Source organism: Oncorhynchus nerka, linkage group LG28 (genome assembly GCF_034236695.1).
Source record: "Oncorhynchus nerka isolate Pitt River linkage group LG28, Oner_Uvic_2.0, whole genome shotgun sequence".
In the NCBI taxonomy this organism is placed as follows: Eukaryota; Metazoa; Chordata; class Actinopteri; order Salmoniformes; family Salmonidae; genus Oncorhynchus; species Oncorhynchus nerka.
In genome coordinates, this window is record NC_088423.1 from 26,212,159 (window position 1) to 26,239,295 (window position 27,137).

The 27,137-nt window shown below is 44.6% G+C and overlaps 1 protein-coding gene across 1 annotated transcript in view; it reads right to left on the reverse strand.

Annotated features, from left to right (window-relative positions):
- The window catches only part of LOC115113852 (inactive heparanase-2-like), a 47,190-nt gene that overhangs the window by 14,153 nt on the left and 5,900 nt on the right, over positions 1 to 27,137 (reverse strand). Inside the window, exons 2-6 of the mRNA XM_029641832.2 lie at positions 22,455 to 22,548; positions 19,934 to 20,040; positions 19,673 to 19,787; positions 11,553 to 11,698; positions 3,468 to 3,614 (exon numbers count right to left, since the gene is read on the reverse strand). Of these exons, the coding sequence (XP_029497692.2) occupies positions 3,468 to 3,614; positions 11,553 to 11,698; positions 19,673 to 19,787; positions 19,934 to 20,040; positions 22,455 to 22,541 (602 nt within the window). The 5' untranslated portion in view covers positions 22,542 to 22,548. The remainder of the gene's footprint in view (positions 1 to 3,467; positions 3,615 to 11,552; positions 11,699 to 19,672; positions 19,788 to 19,933; positions 20,041 to 22,454; positions 22,549 to 27,137) is intronic.

The following is a 27,137-nucleotide window of genomic DNA, read 5'->3' on the forward strand; positions in this document are numbered from 1 at the left end:
CCGATCAAACATCTCTGGAGAGACCTGAAAATATCTGTGCAGCAACACTCCCCATCCAACCTGACAGCGCTTAAGAAAATCTGCAGAGAAAAATGGGAGAAACTCCCCAAATACAGGTGTGCCAAGCTTGTAGCATCATACCCAAGAATAATTAATGCTGTAATCACTGCCATAGCTGCTTCAACAAAGTGCTGAGTAAAGGGTCTGAATACTAATAATATTTAAAAACATGTTTTTTCCCCATTATGGGTTATTGTGTGTAGATAGATGAGGAAAGGATGTAATCCATTTTAGAATAAGGCTGTAACATAACAAAATGTGGAAAAAGTCAATGGGTCTGAACCCACAGTACATATAAAGTGGATAAAACAGTATGTAAACATTATTAAAGTGACCAGTGTTCAATGACTATGTACATAGGGCAGCAGTCAAGGTAGAGTACCGGGTGATAGCCGGCTAGCAACATTGACTAAAGTTCAGGGCAGGGTACTGGGCGGAGGCCGGCTAGTGGTGACCGATTAACAGTCTGATGGCCTTGAGATAGAACCTGTTTTTCAGTCTCTCGGTTCCAGCTTTGATGCACCTGTACTGTCTCTGCCTTCTAGATCAGGGGTTCTTAAACCTCTTCAGCCTGGGACCCAAATGAGAAATTCTGTGTTTTCCTGGGACCCAAGCAATAAATACAATAAATCACTGAAGAAATAAACTGATTGATCACATCAAACAGATGTAGACCATAAAAAACACACACAGAGTCCTAATGAGAGGTGTGTGACTGGTTGAAGTTTTCAACAAGCAGGTCTATTCTGGGCTCAGTTTTTGACAGTTGAGAACACTGACTCGCACAGGTATGTGGTGCCAAACTGGACCAGAACATCTACTGCTTTCTCAGTCAGTTTCTCAGCATAGAAAAGCAGAAAGGCTGTTAGATCAGTGTATTCCAGTTCAGATGAAGTTTTTTCCCCCATCTTCATCTGTACTGTTACTAGGGTTGCACTATTAGCTAGATAGCTTGCTTTGGCTAATGTTAGCTATTAGCTGTGTACAAGGCCAGGGGATTGTTTGAACGAGAAACTCACATCGACTACTATGAGTAGTACTCCCCTATTATACAATTACAACTTACTTTTCCACTGTCAAAGCACTGCTTCCTGAAGTATTCTGCCCGGTTCTGAAAGAACCCACTGGGTTTACCGTCATGCTGTGAATGTTGGGTCAGGACCTGTCGTTTTAATTTGTTCGATTTGAGAGACTCATTACTAAGCACTTCCCTGCACAAAACAAATTGTGGGCGCTCCTCGTTATTTCTCAAAGTTTGTATGAAACCAAGAGAGAGAAACTCATCGCTGTGTTTGCGTTTAATGACAAGTGAACTCAGTCAGAACTTGTGGCTAGCTTGTCCATTCTGTGACAGCGGTGAGTGATGGGGAGTGGGAATTACAAGCCAGTGACTGACAGCGCATCATCTGCTGCTGAACAACAGCACTGCAGCGTGTGGGTCGCAGAAAACTGCCGAAAAAAGATCTGTTGAACCGCAAAGTACACGGGCACCTCCCTCTCATGCAGCTGCCAAACTGAGCAGAGACACCGCTGCTGAACAGAGACACCGCTGCTGAGCAGAGACACCGCTGATGAGCAGAGACACCGCTGCTGAGCAGAGACACCGCTGGTGAGCAGAGACACCGCTGCTGAGCAGAGACACCGCTGCTGAGCAGAGACACCGCTGCTGAACAGAGACACCGCTGCTGAACAGAGACACCGCTGCTGAGCAGAGACACCGCTGCTGAGCAGAGACACCGCTGCTGAGCAGAGACACCGCTGCTGAGTGAGCAGAGACACCGCTGCTGAACAGAGACACCGCTGCTGAACAGAGACACCGCTGCTGAGCAGAGACACCGCTGCTGAACAGAGACACCGCTGCTGAACAGAGACACCGCTGCTGAACAGAGAGCGCAGTGAGCAGAGACACCGCTGCTGAGCAGAGACACCGCTGCTGAGCAGAGACACCGCTGCTGAGCAGAGACACCGCTGCTGAGCAGAGACACTGCTGATGAACAGAGAGCGCAGTGAGCAGAGACACTGCTGCTGAGCAGAGACACCGCTGCTGAGCAGAGACACCGCTGCTGAACAGAGAGCGCAGTTGCACTTGGCCAAAATAAATTCCAGTAATTAATTAAGTAATTATAAATGTACTCTGACACCTCGCGACTCACCATTAACAGGTCTGCAACCCACCTTGGGTCGCAACCCATACTTTAAGAAAGGCTGTTAGATGATAGTTGGGTGAACAGGCCGTGGCTCGGGTGGTTGAGTTCCTTGATGATCTTCTTGACCTAGCAGGGGTTCCCAACCTTTTTTCCCAACCTCAAAAAGTATGTTTCTTTTGAAATGTGTTTAATTTGAGGGACCTAGGAAAATTACCTTGTTTTGACACTAATTTTCTGCAATTCTACATAGTTTAACAAGACTCTTTTAGATAGGCTATTTAATGATGATAATAATAATAATAATGGATAAGGCAAATAAAGTCTAGGCCTTATAAAGGGTTTATGGAGGCTTAAGCCTTTAAAGTTGTGCTTTATTTAGTAGACCCACATGGTTCACTGATAGAGATCCCAAATCCTCCCGATTGAAGGAGAATCCCCCACCCTGTTTCCAATAGAGATGACTGAAGTTAGCTAGATGGACAGCTTTGTTATGGTAACCTAGGTCTCTCTGTCTCTCTCCTGTAAGTTGGACTTGTCAGTTTAGTGTGTGTGTGCATGTGTGCATGTGTCTTGTCAGGTCAGTGTGTGTGTGTGTGTGTCTTGTCAGGTCAGTATAAGAAACAGGATACTCTATTAATAGAGCAGTGTGGATGTTTGATCAGAAAACAAGTATTCCATGAAGCTCTGCTCTCTCTGCATAGCCCTCTGTCTATGTAGCCCTCTGTTTGTGTAGCCCTCTCTATGTGTAGCCCTCTGTCTGTGTAGCCCTCTGTCTGTGTAGCCCTCTGTCTGTGTAGCCCTCTCTCTGTGTAGCCCTCTCTCTGTGTAGCCCTCTCTCTGTGGTGCCCTCTCTCTGTGGTGTAGCTCTGTCTCTGTGTAGCCCTCTCTCTGTGTAGCCCTCTGTCTGTGTAGCCCTCTGTCTGTGTAGCCCTCTGTTTGTGTAGCCCTCTGTCTGTATAGCCATCTGTCTGTGATCAGCAGGATATATATAGAGACAGGGAGAAATATATAGAAATGGAGGGAGAGAGAGAAAGATAGAAAGGGAGAGAGAGAAAGATAGAAAGGGAGAGAGAGAGCAGTAGAAAGGTGTGTGTGTGTGTGTGTGTGTGTGTGTGTGTGTGTGTGTGAATGTCAGACCCCTCCCACTGGGCACACACTGGTTAAATCAACGTTGTTTCCATGTCAGTTCAATGAAAATATGTTGAACCAATGTGGAATAGACATTGAATTGACGTCTGTTCCCAGAGGACTGCTACAGACCTGGCGTGAAGTCCGTCTGTCCCATAGGGCTGTACCAGGTACTGATGGACAGTCATGTTACGTAAGGTTCCCGCCAGCTTGATTTTCTTCCTCGACCGATGCAGGTTGATGATATAGATCGTTATGGATCCTCTCACGTAGTTACGACTGGAAGGAATAGAAGAGAAGTATTCTACATTTAAAAGCGAGTAAAGATAAATACAAATATTGGTTTTAATGGTCTTCTTTTTCTCTCACACACACACACACACACACACACACACACACACACACACACACACACACACACACACACACACACACACACACACACACACACACACTGCAGAGACAGAGAGACAGACAGAGAGGAAGTTCCTTGACTAGACCTTTTGTTGCTCTCTCACTACCTTTTTCTCACGATCTCTAGCGAGATCTGTAAGGGCCTTTATAGTGTCATCCTCTGCCGAGCACAACAGAACCTTCAATAACTAACTAGGAGAAGAGTCCTTTTAAAGACAGAGGAAAGCCTTTGAGATGGTTACCTGGTATGTCAGGGATGGAACAATGCTGCCACCCGCCAATTTAATAACAGGAGCAAAAGAGTTGAAGAAGACGGGTCAATCTGAACGTGTTCCAAGCATTCCATTAACTAGTTCTTCTCTTCATTAGAATCCTAAACCTGTCATCTATTTGTATGTACATTTATATTAAAGCGGCAATCAGAAGTTGAAACCATAACAAAGTGTTCTCCTTGCCCCTGTTCCGGTAAAAAGCTGAGGGATGGTGCTGAAGAAGTGCAATCCCTTTCAGAGACAGAGCTGTGGAGGCAAGGAATGGTCATCCCTGCTATCAAAATGAGAGTTTTAACTATGTTTTGAGGCTATATAGTGTTTGTTTACATTTACTTTGTTTACAAACATTGGAGTAAAACAAGTTTATGTTTTGGGTTGTGATGGGGTACGACAGTTGAACTAAGCTCATGATGTATTTATAAGTTATACTGTATTCTTCAACAAACAATAGGTACATATCATTAATTTACAAGTTATGCTGTATTCTTCAACAATCAATAGGTACATATCACTCATTTATAAGTCCAGAAATGGATGTAGCAACGGCAGATTGTCCTTTTAAACTGTATTTGATGTAATTGCCCTCTTGGCCTTGTTTCTAGATACAGTACACTTCATAATACTGTCAAATATGCCCAGGTTGAAGGGATCTGAGATGTTTTGATATGATCAGAACCTAAGACCTGAAGTCCCTACTCACATCACATTCAGGGTCAATTGGAGAGTGTGAAAGTGTGGGACAGACAATACAGCATGAGTCCCAGTCTCTGGAACTCATATCTACAAGATATCTACAAGAGAAAGATAAGGCAAACATGATAACATTTAATAATCGTCTAATGTGAAGGGAGGATCAACACAACTGGAGTGGTACCATATGTTTCTGGGTGTCTGTGTGGTGATACCATATGTTTCTGGGTGTCTGTGTGGTGATACCATATGTTTCTGGGTGTCTGTGTGTGTGTGGTGATACCATATGTTTCTGGGTGTCTGTGTCTGTGTGGTGATACCATATGTTTCTGGGTGTCTGTGTCTGTGTGGTGATACCATATGCTTCTGGGTGTATGTGTGGTGATACCATATGTTTCTTTCTGGGTGTCTGTGTGGTGATACCATATGTTTCTGGGTGTCTGTGTGGTGATACCATATGTTTCTGGGTGTCTGTGTCTGTGTGGTGATACCATATGTTTCTGGGTGTCTGTGTGGTGATACCATATGTTTCTGGGTGTCTGTGTGTGGTGATACCATATGTTTCTGGGTGTCTGTGTGTGGTGATACCATATGTTTCTGGGTGTCTGTGTGTGGTGATACCATATGTTTCTGGGTGTCTGTGTGTGGTGATACCATATGTTTCTGGGTGTCTGTGTCTGGTGATACCATATGTTTCTGGGTGTCTGTGTGTGGTGATATCATATGTTTCCGAGGACCACATTGTTCAGGGTCAGTGTTGGGCTTTGTCAGACAGGTTGACTAGCGATCCCTCTCTGATCATCAATCTCTCTATCTCTCTCCTTCTGTCTCTCTCTCCTTCTCTCTCTCTCCATCTCTCTCCTTCTGTCTCTCTCTCCTTCTCTCTCTCTCCATCTCTCTCCGTCTGTCTCACTCTCCATCTGTCTCTGTCTCCATCTCTCTCTCCACCGGTCTCACTCTCCATCTCTCTCTCTCCATCTCTCTCTCCACCGGTCTCACTCTCCATCTCTCATCTCTTTCTCAATCTCTCTCGCCATCTGTATCACTCTCCATCTCTCTCTCCATCTGTCTCACTCTCCATCTGTCTCACTCTCCATCTCTCTCTCCATCTGTCTCACTCTCCATCTCTCTCTCTCTCTATCTCTCTCTCCATCTGTCTCACTCTCCATCTCTCTCTCTCTCTCTCCATCTCTCTCTCCATCTGTCACACTCTCCATCTCTATCTCCATATATATATATCTGTCTCCATCTCTCTCTCTCCAGCTCTCTCTCCACCGGTCTCACTCTCCATCTCTCTCTCTCCCTCTCTCTCTCCATATATATATATATATATATATATATATATATATATATATATATATATATATATATATATATATATATATATATATATATATCTGTCTCCATCTCTCTCTCCACTGGTCTCACTCTCCATCTCTCTCTCTCCATCTCTCTCTCCATCTCTCTCTCTCCATCTCTCTCTCCACCGGTCTCACTCTCCATCTCTCATCTCTTTCTCCATCTCTCTCGCCATCTGTATCACTCTCCATCTCTCTCTCCACCTGTCTCACTCTCCATCTGTCTCACTCTCCATCTCTCTCTCCATCTCTCTCTCTCTATCTCTCTCTCCATCTGTCTCACTCTCCATCTCTCTCTCTCTCCATCTCTCTCTCCATCTGTCACACTCTCCATCTCTATCTCCATATATATATCTCTGTCTCCATCTCTCTCTCTCCATCTCTCTATCTCCAGCTCTCTCTCCACCGGTCTCACCCTCCATCTCTCTCTCACCATCAGTCTCACTCTCCATCTCTCTCACCATCAGTCTCACTCTCCATCTCTCTCTCCATCAGTCTCACTCTCCATCTCTCTCTCCATAAGTCTCACTCTCCATCTCTCTCGCCATCTGTATCACTCTCCATCTCTCTCATATCTGTCTCTCTCACGGCTTCTGGTTATTGTTCACTCTTTGTCTCTACATCTCATCGTACATCAAAGAAACACTAAGCAGACACACAGAGATCCTATTCAAGTGACTTGAATAAATTCAAACGAACACTCTGTTGACAGAGAACAGAACCAAGGTTGGTCACGTCTGTATACAGAAACCAGTGTCTGTCTGTCTGTCTTCGTGTCAGACAGTGTAATCGGTCAGGCCTGGAGAGTTTCTTCTGCTTAACTATTGGAGCCTTATGCCTTATGCCAAACATTGCTCAGGGCTGGGTTGGATCAGACAGAGAGAGTTGGAGGGATAGATACCCGTAGATTAGACAGAGAGTTGGAGAGAGGGATAAAGACAGTCCAGGATTTCCAAAATGATGAGGTTCTGAGGCATTAGAAGCAGGAACGTAAACAATCCTTCCCGTTGTTTGATGTTGGAGCATCGGTTCAGAGTAAAACAGACCATGCTCACCGCTAAATGTCTGGAAGGCTGGAAACCGCTAACTGGCTACCCGGATAGAATAATACAATACCCTTGATAGCAAAATAGTAATGAAACCGCCAACATAGTAAAGATGATAGATGTTGAGATCCAGATATAAGTCCCTTGCCAGGGGCTACAGTCTCCCATCATAAGAGGCGATAGTCACCGTCCTATCCTTCCAGGTGCCAGATGGAAAGCACTTGATGACAACCATTTCATATATCTGCAGATCTGTCAACAGGCTACACCATAGGTTGCAGATCAGATGTGAGGTATATCTATATCTGTGTCAGTAGATACAGTCTCTAGAGAGTACTCTTTGCGCCAAACCTGTAACTATGATAGAATAGACGACTATAGACAAATCCAATTGCTTGGAGCAGGGGACAGAGATCAAAGAGAGAGATCATACTCCCTTATATGTGTTAATTTTATATTTAATATAAACAGTGCCTTCAGAATGTTATGTTACAACCTTAGAAAAAAGTTTTTAGAAATGTTTGCAAATTTATTACAAATAAAAAACATTTTATTAGTCACATGTGCCTTACAGTGAAATGCTTACTTATGAGCCCCTAACCAACAATGCAGTTAAAAAAAAATACGGATAAGAATTAGAAATAAAAGTAACAAGCATTTAAAGAGCAGCAGTAAAATAACAATAGCGAGACTATATACAGGGGGTCAATGTGTGGGGGCACCGGTTAGTTGAGGTAATGTGTACATGTAGGTAGAGTTATTAAAGTGACTATGCATAGATGATAACAACAGAGAGTAGCAGTGGTGTAAAAGACGGGGCAATGCAAATAGTCTGGGTAGCCATTTGATTAGATGTTCAGAAGTCTTATGGCTTGGGGGTAGAAGCTGTATAGAAGCCTCTTGGACATAGACTTGGAGCTCCGGTACCGCTTGCCGTGCGTAGCAGAGAGAACAGTCTTTGACTGAGCAGTTGCCATACCAGCCAGTGATGCAACCAGTCAGGATGTTCTCGATGGTGCAGCTGTAGAACCTTTTGAGGATCTGAGGACCCTCTTCATGGATGTCTTCGTGTGCTTGGACCACGATAGTTCGTTGGTGATGTGGACACCAAGGAACTTGAAGCTCACAACCTGCTCCACTGCAGCCCCGTCGATGAGAATGGGGGCATGCTCAGCCATATAGTCATGAGTGAACAGCGAGTACAGGAGGGGACTGAGCATGCACCCCTGAGGGTCCCCTGTGTTGAGGATCAGCGTGGCAGATGTGTTGTTACCTACCCTTATCGCCTGGGGGCAGCCCATCAGGAAGTCCAGGAACCAATTGCAGAGGGAGGTGTTTAGTACCAGGGTCCTTAGCTTAGTGATGAGCTTTGAGGGGACTATGGTGTTGAACGCTGAGCTGTAGTCAATGAATAGCATTCTCACATAGGTGTTCCTTTTGTCCAGGTGGGAAAGGGCAGTGTGGAGTGCAATAGAGATTGCGTCATCTGTGGATCTGTTGGTATGGTATGCAAATTGGAGTGGGTCTAGGGTTTCTGGGATGATGGTGTTGATGTACCTTATTTAAGTATTCAGCCCCTTTGCTATGAGACTCCACATTGAGCTCAGGTGCATCCTTTTTTCATTGATCATCCTTGAGATATTTCTACAACTTCATTTGAGTCTGCCTTTGGTAAATTCAATTGATTGGACATGATTTGGAAAGGCACACACCTGTCTATATAAAGTCCCACAGTTGATAGTGCATGTCAGAGCAAAAACCAAGCCATGAGGTTGAAGGAATTGTCCGTAGAGCTCCGAGACAAGATTGTGTCGAGGCACAGATCTGGGGAAGGGTACCAAAAGATTTCTGCAGCATTGAAGGTCCCCAAGAACACAGTGGCCTCCATCATTCTTAAATGGAAGAAGTTTGAAACCACCAAAACTCTTCCTAGAGCTGGCTGCCCGGACAAACTGAGCAATCGGTGGAGACAGGCCTTGGTCAGGGAGGTGACCAAGAACCCGACGGTCACTCTGACAGAGCTCTAGAGTTCCTATGTGGAGATGGGAGAATGTTCCAGAAGGGCAACCATCTCTATGGCACTCCACCAACCAGGCCTTTATGGTAGAGTGGCCAGACAGAAGCCACTCCTCAGTAAAAGAGTTTGCCAAAATGCACCTAACGACTCTCAGACCATGAGAAACAAGATTCTCTGGTCTTATGAAACCAAGATTAAACTCTTTGGCCTGAATGCCAAGCGTCACGTCTGGAGGAAACATGGCACCATCCCTACAGTGGTGAAGCATGGTGGTGGCAGCATCATGCTGTGAGGATGTTTTTCAGCAGAGAGACTAGTCAGGATCGAGGCAAAGAATGGAGCAAAGTACAGAGAGATCCTTAATGAAAACCTGCTCCAGAGTGATCAGGACCTCAGACTGGGGCGAAGGTTCACCTTCCAACAAGACAACGACCCTAAACACACAGCCAAGACAATGCAGGAGTGGCTTCGGGACAAGTCTCTGAATGTCCTTGAGTGGCCCAGCCAGAGCCAGGACTTGAACCCGATCGAACATCTCTGGAGAGACCTGAAAATAGCTATGCAGCAACGCTCCTCATCTAGCCTGATAGAGCTTGAGAGGATCTACAGAGACGAATGGGAGAAACTCCCCAAATACAGGTGTGTGTAGATTGATGAGACATTTTAAAATCCATTTTAAAATAAGGCTGTTACGTAACAAAATGTGGAAAAAGTCAAGGGTTCTGAATGCTTTCCAAATAACATTATGGTTATTGCATATAGATAGTGTAGTGTGTGGAGTAGGGTGAACAGTTGTAACTGAGCCGTGTGTGTAGGTGGGACAGAGGGCATTAAGTCTAGCCTGGTGCTGAAAGCTCTGCTGACCTGATACACATCTCATACGGCTGAGTTAAATGATAACCTTGAACAGGAGGAACAGGGGGACGGTGCTGCTCTTTATCTAGTCTGGCACAGACGTTCCTATTGTACCTACCCCTCCGTTTCCCCTCACCCTCCCCCCAAAACCCCCTCCAACCGGGATAAAGGACTGGCACACCTGTCACCGCCGCTTTCACGAAGAGAACAGTCCCTCACACGCCTGATAAGTGATACCTGTTAAGTTTTATGGCCTGGCCTCTGAAAGACTGAGGTGCCTGGAAGACGGTTATATATGAGCTGTAGTTACAGGCAGACTAGGTAGAATTGTGGAAGCCTGGGTTATTGATGTGATTTAGTATGGCTAGAGTGGCTTATTAATGGATTCAGCCACGGGACCATTCAGGGGGCCGGAACTTAATTACAAATCATCTGTAGACTGCAAATTGACCACAAGAAGTCCAAACAGATATATAATGTTTGACTAAAATACAATCATTTTAAACCTTGCTTACATTTGTATACGATCACGTGTCTCTCTATTATGCGTGGGAATTCTTGGGAAAAATTTCTTAAATTAAAATCACTTGGAGCTGACTTCCTGGTGATTTTATTATGTCCAACAATAAACAATGCCTGTTTATAGTATGGGAGAGAGTAGACACTATGCCTGTTTATAGTATGGGAGAGACTAGACACTATGCCTGTTTATAGTATGGGAGAGACTAGACACTATGCCTGTTTATAGTATGGGAGAGACTAGACACTATGCCTGTTTATAGTATGGGAGAGACTAGACACTATGCCTGTTTATAGTATGGGAGAGACTAGACACTATGCCTGTTTATAGTATGGGAGAGACGAGACACTATGCCTGTTTATAGTATGGGAGAGTCTAGACACTATGCCTGTTTATAGTATGGGAGAGACTAGACACTATGCCTGTTTATAGTATGGGAGAGACTAGACACTATGCCTGTTTATAGTATGGGAGAGACTAGACACTATGCCTGTTTATAGTATTGGAGAGACTAGACACTATGCCTGTTTATAGTATGGGAGAGACTAGACATTATGCCTGTTTATAGTATGGGAGAGACTAGACACTATGCCTGTTTATAGTATGGGAGAGACTAGACACTATGCCTGTTTATAGTATGGGAGAGACTAGACACTATGCCTGTTTATAGTATGGGAGAGACTAGACACTATGCCTGTTTATAGTATGGGAGAGACTAGACACTATGCCTGTTTATAGTATGGGAGAGACTAGACACTATGCCTGTTTATAGTATGGGAGAGACTAGACACTATGCCTGTTTATAGTATGGGAGAGACTAGATACTATGCCTGTTTATAGTATGGGAGAGACTAGACACTATGCCTCAGGTGTATTGAGAATGTAACACCAAGGGAAGGAAGATGGGACAACAAAGCTATAGAAGTCGAAGCTGTGATTGCTTTTTAGCCACCCAGCTAATTCTTGTCCTTAGGCCAAAATTGTACTGACAAAGTGGTACTTTTTGAAGCTCGTATAGTGTACTGTATATGGCTGTAGTTTTTACTTGTGGAAGCTGGTACAATGTGCGTAGATCCGTAGTTTGTCTCGTATAACCCTCCCTGGTCGTGGTTTCCTCTGCAAGCCTGCTACCCGCACTGCCAACACCCTGGGACCGACCAGACGCTTGAACACCAGGGACAACCAGTAGTCCTGGAACACAGACAGACAGACAGACACACACACACACACACACACAGGGAGGGGACACCTGTTACACAGTGAAAAACCACACACGGTATGCATAGTCAGGTAGCAAAGTAAGCATGAGCTCCCACAATGATGTTGCGTGGACACAGACATGAGAAGGGCATGCGTTAGCTTCGCGGGTTAACATATCCTTTAGTGAGTGGGTTAACATTCCCATACTGTTCCATTGAGTCCATTGACTTGTCAACACCGATATAAGGTCTGGCTAAATGGTCGTGCAGTATGTCAGAACAGGGGGCTGTAGAGGTGCAGAGGTGCTAAAACACTCCACTATGTCTGACAACAGTTGTATAAAACATAAACAAAACTTAAGATACCACAGAGAGTGTGTTGAGTGAATCCACTGGATGTGAGCTCCTTAGGGTTTACAAGTGTCCAATTCAATGTAAATCACACATATCACTATTCACCTCAATTATCTGGAGGAAAAAAACATTTGGGAAAAGCAGAAAGGTCGTACGGGTGTCTACTCCTGTTTCAGCCACCATGGTCGACAAGACCAGAGGTAGAGGCTGGATACCAGATGCTTCAGTCTTTATTGAAAGAGACAATATAATACATACTCCCCTCTCCCCTACCCCCTCTCCTCTCTCTCTCCTGTCCTGCCATCTCCCCTCTCATAGCCCTCTCTCCTCCCCTCTATCTCCTGTACTGCACCTCTCCCCTCCTCTCCTCTCTCTGTCCTGTCCTGTCCTGTCCTGTCCTGTCCTGTCCTGTCCTGTCCTGTCCTGTCCTCTCCTCTCCTCTCCTCTCCTCTGTCCTGCCCCTCTTCCTTTTTTTTAATCTGCTTTCTTCCCCTGTCCTGCCCCTCTCTTCCCTGATATCTCTTTCTCCTATTCTGCCCCTCTCCACTCTCTCTCTCTCTCTCTCCCCTGTCCTGCCCCGCTCCTCATCTCTCTGCTCTCCTGACCCTCTCCTCTCTGCCATGTCCTGCCCCGCTCCTCATCTCTCTGCTCTCTCTCTCCTCACCCTCTCCTCTCTGCCCTGTCCTGCCCCACTCCTCATCTCTCTGCTCTCTCTCTCCTGACCCTCTCCTCTCTGCCATGTCCTGGCCCTCTCTTCCCTGATATGTCTTTCTCCTATTCTGCCCCTCTCCACTCTCTCTCTCTCTCTCTCTCTCCCCTGTTCTGCCCCGCTCCTCATCTCTCTGCTCTCTCTCTTCTGACCCTCTCCTTTCTGGCATGTCCTGCCCCTGTCTTCTCTGATATCTCTCTCTCCTATCCTGCCCATCTTCTCTGCAGTCTCTCTCTCTCCCCTATCCTTCCCCACTCATCTTCTCTCCGCTGTCCTGCCCCTATCCTCTTCTCTCCTCTCTCCCCTGTCCTTCCCTTCCCATCTTCTCTCCTCTGTTCTCTGTCCTCCCCCCCACCTCTCTCTCTCTCTCCCGGTCCCCATCTATTCCATGCTTTTTCCTCTGTCCTGCCCCTCTCTCTCGCTCTATTTTCATGCCCCTCTCCTCATCTCTTCTCTTCTCTCCTGTCCTCTCTCTCTCCCCTGTGCTGCCCCTCTCCACTTTTCTTCTCCGCAAACTCCCCAAAATCAACACCTCACCAGAGGTTCTGAACAACATGTGTGTGTCAGGAAGTTCCCATGCAATCCTGCATATGGCAACATTTAAGGCTTTTTTCCCCCACCAGGCCAAGCTTTAACTTAATTTGCTACTCCGCCATCGGGAAAGCCCAGAGTACAGTAAGAGTACAGAACAGAAGTGTACAATCTGGGCTATTGACAGGGCTATCGGCAGCTGGGAATAGAGCAGACACTAATATTATGAAGAAATCTGTAGATTCTGAGGTAAAACAAAGAGCAGTTCTTCGGGTGAAAGCCTTAGAGCGTACACTGTGGTTACATGAGTGCCTTTCCCTTGCAAGATGGACAGATAATATCAAACATTGCGGAAATTATATTATTCTCCTTTTACACTGTGTCTGGCTACGTTAGAAACTTACATTAGCAAAGTGCATGCCCTGCCCACCTCAGGATTTCTCCTCTTTCCAGCCAATTCTTCCCTGTTCTTGTGGGTTGTAAATGAATTTGTCACATAAATGTTGCTGGATAGATTTATTTAAGAAGAAAAGTAATGCACATTCCATCTCTTGCTTGTACAAAACACATTTTCCCGCTGATTTAATGATTGCAATCTTTCCACAGGTGGGTGCTCTTTTTTTGTAACGTTAAAAAGCCAAATCTCACAAATCTCATTTTTTTGTGCATTGATCAATTCAAGAGCAGCACGTTTAGATGATAAAACAGGGAGCTATCATTTTTCTAAAACATAGTCTACACCTAATGTTTAATATGCAAGAGGATTTGACAAAAACAATCATGAAAATAAGTGAAAGCGATGATGAAAGCTACAGCAGACTGTGAGATTGTGAGGGGCGATACTTTATAACTCCGTTGGTAGCGCATGGTACTTGTAACGCCAGGGTAGTGTGTTCGATTCCCAGGACCACCCATACGTCAAATCTTTGCACCATGACTGTAAGTCGCTTTGGATAAAAGTGTCTGCTAAATGGCATTATATAATATACAGTTGAAGTCGGAAGTTTACATACACTTAGGTAAAATCATTAAAACTCGTTTTTCAACCATTCCACAAAATTCTTGTTAACAAACTATAGTTTTGGCAAGTCGGTTAGAACATCTACTTTGCGCATGACACAAGTAATTGTTCCAACAATTGTTTACAGACAGATTATTTGACTTATAATGCACTGTATCACAATTCCAGTGGGTCAGAAGTTTACATACACTATGTTGACTGTGCCTTTAAACAGCTTGGAAAATTCCAGAAAATGATGTCATGGCTTTAGAAGCTTCTGATAAGCTAATTGACATAATTTGAGTCAATTGGAGGTACCGGTTTGCAACTGCACATGGGGACAAAGATCATACTTTTTAGATAAATGTCCTCTGGTCTGATGAAACAAAAATAGAACTATTTGGCCATAATGACCATTGTTATGTTTGGAGGAAAAAGGGGGAGGCTTGCAAGCCGAAGAACACCATCAAAACCGTGAAGCACGGGGGTGGCAGCATCATGTTGTGGGGGTGCTTTGCTGCCTGCAGGAGGGACTGGTGCACTTCACAAAATAGATGGCATCATGAGGAATGAATATTATGTGGATATATTGAAGAAACATCTCAAGACATCAGTCAGGAAGTTGAAGCTTGGTCACAAATGGGTCTTCCAAATGGACAATGACCCCAAGCATAGTTCCAGTTGTGGCAAAATGGCTTAAGGACAACAAAGTCAAGGTATTGGCGTGGCCATCACAAAGCCCTGACCTCAATCCCATAGAAATGTGTGGGCAGAACTGAAAAAGCGTGTGTGAGCAAGGAGGCCTGCCAACTTGACTCAGTTACACCAGCTCTGTCAGGAGGAATGGGTCAAAATTTCCCCGAATAATTGTGGGAAGCTTGTGGAAGGCTACCCGAAACGTTTCACCCAAGTTAAACAATTTAAAGACAATGCTACCAACTGGGAATGTGATGAAGGAAATAAAATGTGAAATAAATCATTCTCTCTTTTATTATTCTGACATTTCAAAAGTTTTAAAATAAAGTGGTGATCCTAACTGAGCTAAAAGAGTGAATTTTTACTTGGATTAAATGTCAGGAATTGTGAAAAACTGAGTTTAAATGTATTTGGCTAAGGTGTAGGTAAACTTCCGACTTCAACTGTGCAGTGCATTCGGGAAAGTATTCTGACCCCTTCTCTTTTTCCAAATTTTATGGATTTTTTTTCAATCTACAAACAATACCCCATAAAGACAATGTAAAAACAAGTTTTTAGACATAAAAATACCTTATTTACACAAGTATTCTGACCCTTTGCTATGAGATTCGAAATTGAGCTCAAGTGCATCCTGTTTCCATTGATCATCCTTGAGATGTTTCTACAACTTGATTGAAGTCCACCTGTTGGTAAATTCATTTGATTAGACATGATTTGAAAAGGCACACATCTGTCTATATAAGGTCCCACAGTTGACAGTGGATGTCAGAGCCAAGCCAAACCAAGCCATGAGGTCGAAGAAATTGTCTGCAGAGCTCCGAGCCAGGATTTTGTCGAGGCACAGAGCTGGGGAAGAGTACAACAAAATGTGTACAGCATTGAAGGTCCCCAAGAACACAGTGGCCTCCATCATTCTTAAATGGAAGAAGTTTGGAACCACCTAGACTCTTCCTAAACCTGGCCGCCCGGTCAAACTGAGCAATCGGGGGAGAAGGGTCTTGGTCAGGGAGGAGACCAAAAACCCGATGGTCACTTTGACAGAGTGGGGTATTGTGTGTTGATTGATGAGGGGGAAAAACGATTTAAGCAGTTTTAGAATAAGGCTGTAACGTCACAAAATGTAGGAAAAGTCAAAGGGTCTGAATACTTTCTGAATGCACTGTATTAAGACGCTGGTTGGATAGAGGGTAATTTAATGCAAATGTATTTAACTATACTCAAGTGTATATGCAAATTGTTATTTTCAAATATTATTATTCTATAAATATAATAACAAAACACATAAATAGGCCATATATGGTTTATATATGATAGCATGGGTCTTATATATAAAAAGTATATGTGTGTGTGTATGTATATACATATATATATTAGACGGAGTTTAAACATGAATTCCCAACTAAACTGATGGATTACATTGACTTTTTGTCTGTCATTATACAATTATTTATGTGCTATAATTCAGTCAATATTTGATGGATTTCTTATTTATTTCAAAAGCGTTGAGTAGCTTCATTATGCAACAATACCAGAACTGTTGATCTTTTATCAAATCTTATATTCTATGAGTCTATAGATATACATATGTTGGTTTGCCTAACCTGGGCTCCAAGAGAGAAAACCCATCAGGTCAGTGAAACTTCATGACCTCCACAGTAGTCTTTCTCTGTCTGATCAGTCAGAGCTGTGTGTAATGATCAGGTTTAACCAGGCTGATCTGTGTGCCTGATTTACTAACTGAGAGAGATGGAGATGTCAATGAGTTGCCTACAGGATGTGCCCAGTTAGACATCTGAAGAGCAGGGAGAGAATCAGGGACGGATAGTACTGTAGATAGTCCACGGTGAGAATCTGGTAGTTTAAAGATATGAGTTTTATTATAGCGTACCTTTAGTAGCCACTTTCATGGGTAAATAACATATAGTAGTAAGAAAGAACTGGATGGCGAAGAACTTGTGTTTGAAACATTGCAGTCAATAGAGAGGGGAGAATCTTCAGCATCTACCTCGTGAGGAAGGAGGCAGGGCAGGTTCCAGAACCAATCAGTTGGATGGGCATTTGATTTCCATAGGGGGTGGCAACATTTTTTTCACGGAACCTCCTATGGTAAAATTGTTTTAATCGGTTTTATAGTAAAGACGTAATTTAACTGTCATGTTCTCATCTGATTGTCAAACAAATCACTTTAAAAAGTAGGTTACCTTTGCACGTTTGTCCAAAATAATTCCAGCAGCCGAACAGTGCACTGTGCACCTGCTAACTTTCCTTAAATTCGCAAATGGCTGAAACTACCTCACCGGAGAAAAGCACCTGTGCAAGCATCTGACAGCGCTCCTCTGTCTTACTATATGAAGCCCATGTATCTGATGCTGTCTGGCCAAAAATAATATGACATGACATGCCATACTCTTTTTGGCCAGATAGCATCAGATACATGGGCAGTAGGGCAGTAGACCAGGAGAAGAGGAGGGAGGGCAAGGAGGTATGGTAGGCCAGGCCCCCTAAGTCCCACCCATAACACCGGCCCTAGAGGGAGGGAAAGATGGAAGGAGGAAGAATGGGCAGTAGGCCAGGAGAAGAGGGAGTGCAGGCTAAATGAGAGCCAGACTGTGTGACTGAAAGCTTGTTAACAACAGCCTTTACAGATAAAAGTGTAAGGTTAACCATTAGGCTGTATCAGTACAGGGCCTTGCCCATTAGTGATTTAATGCTTCTAATTACACTAACTGAATAAGAGAGGGTAGGATTAATGTTTTTAATTACAGTGACTGTATTAGGAGAGGGGTTAACAATGTGCAGTCTGTTTTAATTAGGGGCACGTATAAAAAATAAATATGAAAACCTGCAGTAAACAGTAACACAAAAACACCATTTTATCAACCATAGAACACAGAAAACCAGAGAAGCATTTATTTCAACAGCCCTCTGTGTCCTTAAACACTGGAATCCTAGACAGAGTAAATAAGAATGTTGTGTGGATAGGAATAAACACACAGTTAACACACTCTTTGGCAGCTACAGTGTAGTGTCATGACATGAACTGGGATTGCATAACTATAGCCACTTAACATTTTACTGTTATAGTGAGAGACAAAGCCTAGAATGTATCAGAAACCCAGGGGTGTATCCAACAATGGAGAAAGAGAGAGAGAGAGAGAGAGAGAGAGAGAGAGAGATGATGGGGTCCCGTAGAAGAATGGAAAAGTAATGAGAGAACGAAGGAGGGTGAGAGAGCTAAAAAAGGATGAAAAGAGAGGCCTATAAAGAGGGAGAGCAGAGGAAGGCTCATATCTGTTAACAGACAAACCACCCAGGAAGCAGGCTAATACACTAAGCTGATGTCACATCCCAAACTTCTTCACATGTGCTAGGTCAAAAATAGACTGAGGGAGAGTGAGTTCAGGAGAGGAAAACAGAATGACGGAGAAAGGATAGGGAGAAGGAGTAGGTAAACCCACTACAACTACTGGACCTAGACCATGGAGGAGAGGAATAGTAGTGGTGGGGTTGAGGGGTGAGCGGATAAAGTGAGTCCTAGGTTTGACTGAGTCAATTGTCAGAACGGTGTCCAATGAGTGTTCAGAGAGATGGAAAGGGACATGTGGTTGGCATGTGAATGCATCTCTGGGGCCTGGCCTATAGTGGTTCCCCCCAGCAGGTAGACTGGCAGAGCAGTCCGACGCCCAGCCACAATAAAAGCATATGATCCTAGCGGGGGGCATTCTTCCCAGAAACAGAGAATGGAACAGGAGGGGAAATAATTGTCTGCTAGTTTTGGAGCGGTCTCCCTAATAAACACCACCCATCCCTGCAGCAACTAAATAAAGTAAGAAGTTCTCCACATCTTCTTTAGGCATCCACCAGATGCTGATAAATCATTTTTATGAACATGGCACCGCAGTAGCATTGTAGAACTGACTCTCTGTCTGGATCAAAGAGTCTTGGATGTCTCTATCTCGATCTCTGGCCGCCCTCTTCAATTTCCCCTAAATAAGTGAATACTCCTTCAGTCCTGGTCCTGGTGACCCATAGGGTGCAGGCTTTTGTTCCAACTTGGCACTAAAACCCTTAATTCAACTAATCAACTTACTGTATCATCTGGCAAATGATTAGTTGGGTGTAATGCTTGCCCTGAGCATAGTCTTGTACCCCTGATGCAGCATAGTCCAATCCCAACAGCAGAGGGCAGTGGTGGGAACCAGGACTGGACTGCACCATTGCAGACAGTGCCGGAGGGGGAGTACCAGCCTTTTGCGTACCTACAGCTCAGGTTGCAGATCTGTCACCAGCCCAGTGCTGCACACAGAGGGGCACACATTTTGTGATGGGGGGAAGGGGAGAGTCGTGACACCATCCTGGTCACTGACAAAGGGCTAGGGTTACACAGTGATTCGCCCTCGCGTCCAGCCAGTCAACACCACTAAACGCCTTTCATCTGGCCTAATAGCTCCCACGGGAAAGAACGCTAGGTGCCACAGAGGACTGAGATGAGTCTACAGTAGCTACCCAAAGCCACACCAAAAAATGGACTAAGAGTAGCAATAGCTCCAATGAATGTTCCCTTGTTATCCAGTGAGAGTAGAAAGGAATGATTTGCTTTCATGAGGATTTTTATTTGATTTGTTTTTATTTGACCTTTATTGAACTTTTATGATAAAGCAGAGTGTGAAACTCACCGGTAGTGGGTTAAAGTGCTGGTCTACGAGGTGTGTGTATCCATAGTCAAAGAACGAGTGTCGCAGGACAACATCAATCCCCTGCACCGCTGCCATGCCCAGAGTGTTCAGCCACCTGAAATACACACACACACACACACACACACACACACACACACACACACACACACAAAGTGAGAATAATGCCTAAGTGCGATGATACTTCATTTGACTGATTGATTTATAGGTTGATTGATTGATTTATAGGTTGATTGTACTTACAGAAAGCCAGCAGCATAGGTATCAGAGAGGTTATTGGTTCCTCCAGCCCACGCCGGACCTACTCCCCCCAACCACACCTTCTTACCAGGTGCATGGCTATTCACTACCTGAGAAAGAGAGAGAGTGAGGAAAGAAGAGAGAGAGTGAGGAAAGAGAGAGAGCGAGAGAGAGAGAGCGGAAACAGAGGGGACAGAGGAAAGAGAGGGGGCAAGAGAGAGGGGGGAGAACAGACAACAGAAAAATAGGGGATCAGATCAGAGAAAGAAAGAGAAAGGGCTGCAGGTAGGCTAACGGTTAGAGCACTGGGCCAATAACCGTAAGGTCGCTAGTTTGAATCCCCGAGCTGACAAGGTGACAAATCTGTTGATGCGCCCTTGAGCAAGACACTTAACCCTAATTGTTCCAAGGTCGGGGTTGATTATGGCAGACCTTGGCTGTGACCCCACTGATGCTACCTATATGGACGGATGATCTCTGTGGTTACTTGTTTCTGTACAGGGTGAACTCTGAATTACTCTATTATGCAAAGTGTTTTATTATCTTCTCAGGAGTTCTGTCTTATTTACATTGGTCTCACCCCCCACACAAGCCTTTAGATTATGTGACACCCTGTGGAGATTGGACCTGGGAGTGTTTAGGTTACTGTAAACTTGGTATCGTTTGATTGGTCAATTGTGGTTGGTTTTGGGTTGGAAGGTTACACCTTCAAATGTTATAAATGGGATTAAATGCCTTTGTTCTCTCTCTCTTAGAACGCTGTTCATTGACTACAGCTCAGCCTTCAACACCATTATCCCCTCCAAGCTTGTCACCAAACTTAGGACTCTGGGTCTGAACACCTCCCTCTGCAACTGGATCTTGGACCCCACAGGGGTGTGCGCTTAGTCCCCTCCTGTACTCACTGTTCACCCACGACTGTGTGCACGACTCCAACACCATTATCAAGTTCATTGACAACATGATGGTGGTAGGCCTGATCACCGGCAACGATGAGTCAGCCTACAGAGAGGAGGTCAGTGACCTGACAGTGTGGTGCCAGAGTAAGACCAAGGAGCAGATCCACATTGATGGGGCGGCAGTGGAGCAGGTAGACAGCTTCAAGTTCCTCTGTGTCCAAATCACTAAAGACTTAAAATGGTCCAAACACACACGTACAGTCGTGAAGAAAGAGTGACGGTGCCTCTTCCCCCTCAGAAGTTTGGCATGGGCACTCAAATCCTGAAAAGGTTCTACAGCTGTACTACTGAGAGCGTATTGACTGGCTGTATCACTGGTTGGTATGGCAATAGCACCGTTCTCAATGCATGGCTCTACAGAGTGTTGTGGGAACAGCCCAGTACATTACTGGGGCTGAGCTCCCTGCCATCCAGGACCTCTATATCAGGCAGTGTGAAAAGACCCCAACCACCCAAGATTATTTTCTCTGCTGCCACAGGGCAAGAGGTATCGGTGCATCAAGTCTGACAACAACAGGCTCTTGAACAGCTTCGATCCCCAAGCAATGCAAATGATAAATAGCTAACAAATAGCTACACGGACCGAGTTTACCCTGTATCTTTATTGACCTTTTATTTCAGTATTTGTCTCTATCCACATTCACAGGGCCCTAGACACACTAACACACACACACACACACACACACACACACACACACACACACACACACACACACACACACACACACACACACACACACACACACACACACACACACGCGCGCGCAAGGTAGCTAGATCGAATCCCCGGGCTGAGGTAAAAAGGTACAAATCTGTCGTTCTGCCCCTGAACAAGACAGTAAACCTTCTGTTCCTAGGCCATCATTATAATTAAGAATTTGTTCTTAACTGACTTGCCTAGTTAATAAAAAACGAAACACTCAGTCCATAATTTTTTCACTCACACATAATACGCACATACATTTATACTAACTCTACACACCCACACACCTGGATCTCTGTCCGGAAGACCTATTCTCTCTGCTCTAAACAGCTTCCAGAGAATCTCTCTCCTAGCATGGCTGCAAACCATTACTACTGGACAGCAAATGGGGAAACGCACAAGCATGTACAGTACAGCACAAACACGCTTACATACACGCCTGCGCACACACACAAACTCACACACACAATAGGGCAGCACACATTGTTCTATGGTTGTTTTAATGTGCTTTGGTGGGTCCTCTCTTTTACAATAGACAATAATTGGGTATTTTCTATCAGCTCAGAGACTGTGACTATAGGTTGGTAGCAATTGTTACTTAATTGTGAGCATGACAGATCGGTTCTTATGGCCTTTTCTTCTCACTGAGGGAAGTTACTGTTCCAGATCTGAGAGTTGAGATCCATAAAACTGAACTGGGAACTGTGCCCTTGCAGAGGTAGGCCTATGGAGGGACAAGGCAGTGGGACAGGAGAGCACTGGGGCAGGGGTTGGGAAGAGACACGTGTAACGGAGGTGATTTGGTGAAGCATACTTACATAATGACTGACTTTTCCTGTGTCAACACTTCCCTTTCTCTCACCTTGAGTACTTTGGTGATCTGTTCGGTCAGGGTGTCCAGCAGGCGCGTCTTCAGAAAGTCCTCTACTTTGGTCACTCTGCCATCCATGTAGTAACTACAGACAGAACAACAAGACACACAAACACTTCAGAACAGAATACAGGCAACTTCTGATAAATGCACACAGCAAATTCTCCAGTGTTAAAAAAACGAAATTAACATTGAAAGTGTTGTCTGTGGACCCATATAGACACCGGAACAGTGTTAAATTAACACACTACTTAGTGTAAAACCTTATTCAAATATTTTCCATGGTGCCTTGCCTTTCAGGTAAATTGTAGAATTTACCACCCATGACTGAATTTGTTAGTGACAGAGACATGGTTGTCACATTCATTTTCAATCTTGTGGACTAAGCAAAAATGTTGTAGATTTACCCTAGGACAGGGGCATGAAATTCATACACATCACTCATGTGTGGTAACTCTACAATTTGCTCGAAAGGCAAGGCACTCTGGGAAATCTTTGAATATAGATTTACACTAAGTAGTGTGTTAATTTACAACTGTTCTAGTGTCTATGGGTCCACAGACTCAACACTTTTAGCGTTGATTTAAAACTCTGTGTTTTTTGTTTTTTTTAAACTAATATTAACTCGTTATAATCTGACGCCAAATGCTCTCACTACACTTTACACTTAGAGTTTGCACAAAAGTATCATTCTCATGAGAAAAAAGGCTATGGTACACACAAACTGAAACCCTTATGAAAACTAACACTTCATAAGAAAGTCCAGTAATAAACCATTTAGAAATAGTATGTTCACCAATTAATAATCATTATTTAATATTAGCATATATGACCTATATTTGTAAAATTTAGTAAGCTATATATACAGTATATATATATTTTAATATTTTAATGTAACCTTTATTTAACTAGGCAAGTCAGTTAAGAACAAATTCTTATTTACAATGACGGCCTACCCCAGCCAAACCCAAACGATGCTGGGCCAATTGTGCGCTGCCCTATGGGACTCTCAATCCCGTCAGGATGTGATACAGCCTGGATTTGAACCAGGGTGCCTGTAGTGATGTCTCAAGTGCTGAGATGCAGTGCCTTAGACCGCTGCTTCACTCGGGAGCTCCCCCAATATATTGATTGTATTTTTATATAGCACCTTTCCAGGTACTCAAAGCACTGTAAGTTAGGGAAACTCACCTCATCCACTACCAATATGTAGCACCCACTTGGGTAATACACAGAAAACCATTTGTGCCAAAACGCTCACCACACATCAGCTATCAGGTGGAGAGGTGAGGAGTGACATATTGATGTCTCTGAGGGGTCTTTGGCCTGGTTCGCTAACTACTTCTCTCCAAGAGTGCAGTGTATAGTCAGAACATCTGTAGTCTCAGCCACTGCCTCTCACCAAGGGAGTACTCCAAGGATCGATCCTAGGCCCCACGCTCACGCTCTTCTCAATTTACATCAACAACATAGCTGAGGCAGTAGGAAGCTCTCTCATCCATTTACATGCAGATTATACAGTCTTATAATCACCTCCAAAACAAAGGTCATGTGGTTTGGTAAGAAGAATGCCCCTCTCCCCACCGGTGTGATTACTACCTCTGAGGGTTTAGAGCTTGAGGTAGTCACATCATACAAGTATTTGGGAGTATGGCTAGATGGTACACTGTCCTTCTCTCAACACATATCAAAGCTGCAGGATACGGTTAAATCTAGACTTGGTTTCCTCTATCGTAATCGTTCCTCGTTCAACCCAGCTGCCAAACTAACCCTGTTTCAGATGACCATCCTACCCATGCTAGACTACAGAGACGTAATTTAAAGATTGGCAGGTAAGGGTGCTTTTGTGCGGCTTGATGTTCTTTACCATTCGGGCATCAGATTAGCCACCAATGCTCTTCATAGGACACATCACTGTACTCTATATACTGTAAACTGGTCATCTCTGAATACCCATTGCATAAAACTCTCTTAGGCCTCACTCCCCCATATCTGAGATACGTACCTACTGCAGCCCTCATCCTCCACAAACAACAGCCATTCTGCCAGTCACATTCTGTTAAAGGTCCCCAAAGCACACACATCCCTGGGTCGCTCCTCTTTTCAGTTCCCTGCAGCTAGCGACTGGAACAAGCTACAAAAGCACTCAAGCTGGAGTTATCTCCATCTCTTACTGACAGTTGTGGCTGCTTCGCAAGATATATTGTTGTCTCTACCTTCTTGCCTTTGTGCTGTTGTCTGTGCCCAATAATGTTTGTACCATGTTTTGTGCTGCTACCATGTTGTGCTGCTGCCATGTTGTGTTGCTACCATGTTGTTGTCATGTTGTGTTGCTACCATGCTATGTTGTTGTCTTAGGTCTCTCTTGTCGTGATGTGTGTTTTGTCCTATATTTATATTTGTAATCCCAGCCCCCGTCCTCGCAGGAGGCCTTTTGCCTTTTAGTAGGCCGTCATTGTAAATAAGAATTTGTTCTTAACGGAATTGCCTTTTTAAATAAAGGTTAAATAAAATATACAAATAAATATGGTAATTAGGAAGGAGGGGAATGATTTGGTGGCCATGATGGAAATGGGGCCAGGTTGGGAATTTAGCCAGGGCACTGGAGTTAACACCCCTACTCTTACAATAAGTGCCATGGGATTGACATGTGACCACAGAGAGTCAGGACACCTGTTTAATGTCCCATCTGATAAATGGCACCCTATGCAAGGCAATGTCCCCATCACTGCCCTGGGGCATTGGGATTTGATCTTAAGATCAGAGGGAAGGGTGCCCTATACTGGCCCTTCAACACTACAGTATTTAGATAGTTATTCACACACGTTCTATTTAAATTACTTGTTTGGTTTCTCACTATGGGTAGCTTCCATCTCACTCTACCAGCCCATGTACCTTCCTGTTACTTATTCCCACCGCAGTGGAAGAAAGGAAAGAGACTTTTGTGATTTGGTTAGCCACACCCTAAGCTAACGTAGGTAGCTAACAAAGAACGTGCATTCTCTTCAGCTAGCAGTGTGCTTGCTAAAGCTAGGCTACTAACACTTGAGGTGAACGCTAGCAAGCTAAACGCCAGGACTAGCTGGCTACGCAGCTACGCATTGGTGAAGCACATGACTAGAACTAGCTCCTTCGCTAGCTCTCTCTACCTGCACGGTAGTATTCTTCTCTCACCTAGCTCACCAGCACCTTTACTGGCTAGGCTGACTGGTCCTACCTTCCGGTTTTGCGGTCTTGAGAGCCTTCTAACCTGTAGAGCAACTCCACCTTGCTGTGCTCTCCGGGTTACTGAGTGCAATTTACGACAGGCTTGTAGCCCACTTAGAGTCATGGTTACCACCTCCCCTTGCCAGGATGACCCAAGCCAGGCACGAGCTCCCATATCTGCCCCTGCAGCTCTTGCATCTCAGAGAAAGACTCCCATCCTTTCTGCTTTGCCTGTTTGGGAAACAAGCATGCTTGAGAGGCAGTCAACTACCTAGAGTCTTGTCTGCACTGCAGCACACTGTTTAAGGTTAGCCAGAGAAGGAGACAAAAAAATGCTCCTGCTCCGGGTACCCCCCACTCCAAGCCACGTCTGTACCCCCCCAGGGTAGGCAACAAGCGCTCATCTGTACACATCTGGGCGGAGGTGATTGACAACCTTGACTCTCTTCCCTTATTTAGCGAAGACACGATCTCGGGAGAGGGGGAGATAGAAGATGATGAGGCTCATGCTAATAGCAGCCTCTCCAACTTTGAGCCCGAAGATGGAGGAATTGAGTCCCCACTTCCTCCCTCCCAAACACCTGCACCCGTCCCCAGGTGCACCGCCAAAGGCACAGCCGGTGACGAGGTTGCTAATCCCATCCGGGATTACACGCTCAATGTCCCACCGGTCCCACCGGACCATTTGTACGAGTGGAGGAGACTCCAACCGCAATCAGCCCTGACCAAACCTAGCATTCCGACAGTTGTGGCTTGCCTAAAGGAGGCAAAATGGTCTAGGGAAAAGCCTTTTTCTGGTAGACTAACCCCTAATTGTTCCCCTACCCTGAACATGCATAGACGAGTTTCCAGTTTCCATAAGGCCCCTCCGGTGGAGCCTCCTCTGGCTAACGGTTAACTACCTTAATCCCTCACGCAGTGCATCCCTGTTGGTGAACACCACCCTCCCGAACAAGAGGGATGCTTTTGTTCATTTGTCATAAAATGTACATAACAGCAGCCCATTCTGTCAGAGCACCTAACATGTCCACCTTACTTACGGCTTATCAAGTGAAGCTGCTGGACAATATGGAAAGTCAATGCACAGATGACCCTGCTATGTGGGAGGAAATCTGTGTCACCACAGATCTCAACCTATGTGCCTCTCGGGACACTGTACAGAGTTGTTAAGGTCAACGGCATCATGGACTTTACCCAGTACTAGGACATTTTAGCCAAAAACCTGGTTGCCTCTACCAGCAGACTGATATCAAGGATTTGGAAAGATTCTCTATGAAGGAATGGTCTAAGATTCCTCCCAATGTGTCATTCAATCTCAGAAAACATTTTTAGAAAAAGTCTCAATGCCATTATCCTCACAAGGTGACTTAGGTGAGGTATAGAAAGGTATAGAAAACAGGAGAGTCATTTTTAACCCTATCTTTTAGAGAAAAAAAAGTATTACTTGTAAAACAAAATCTCTTTCTC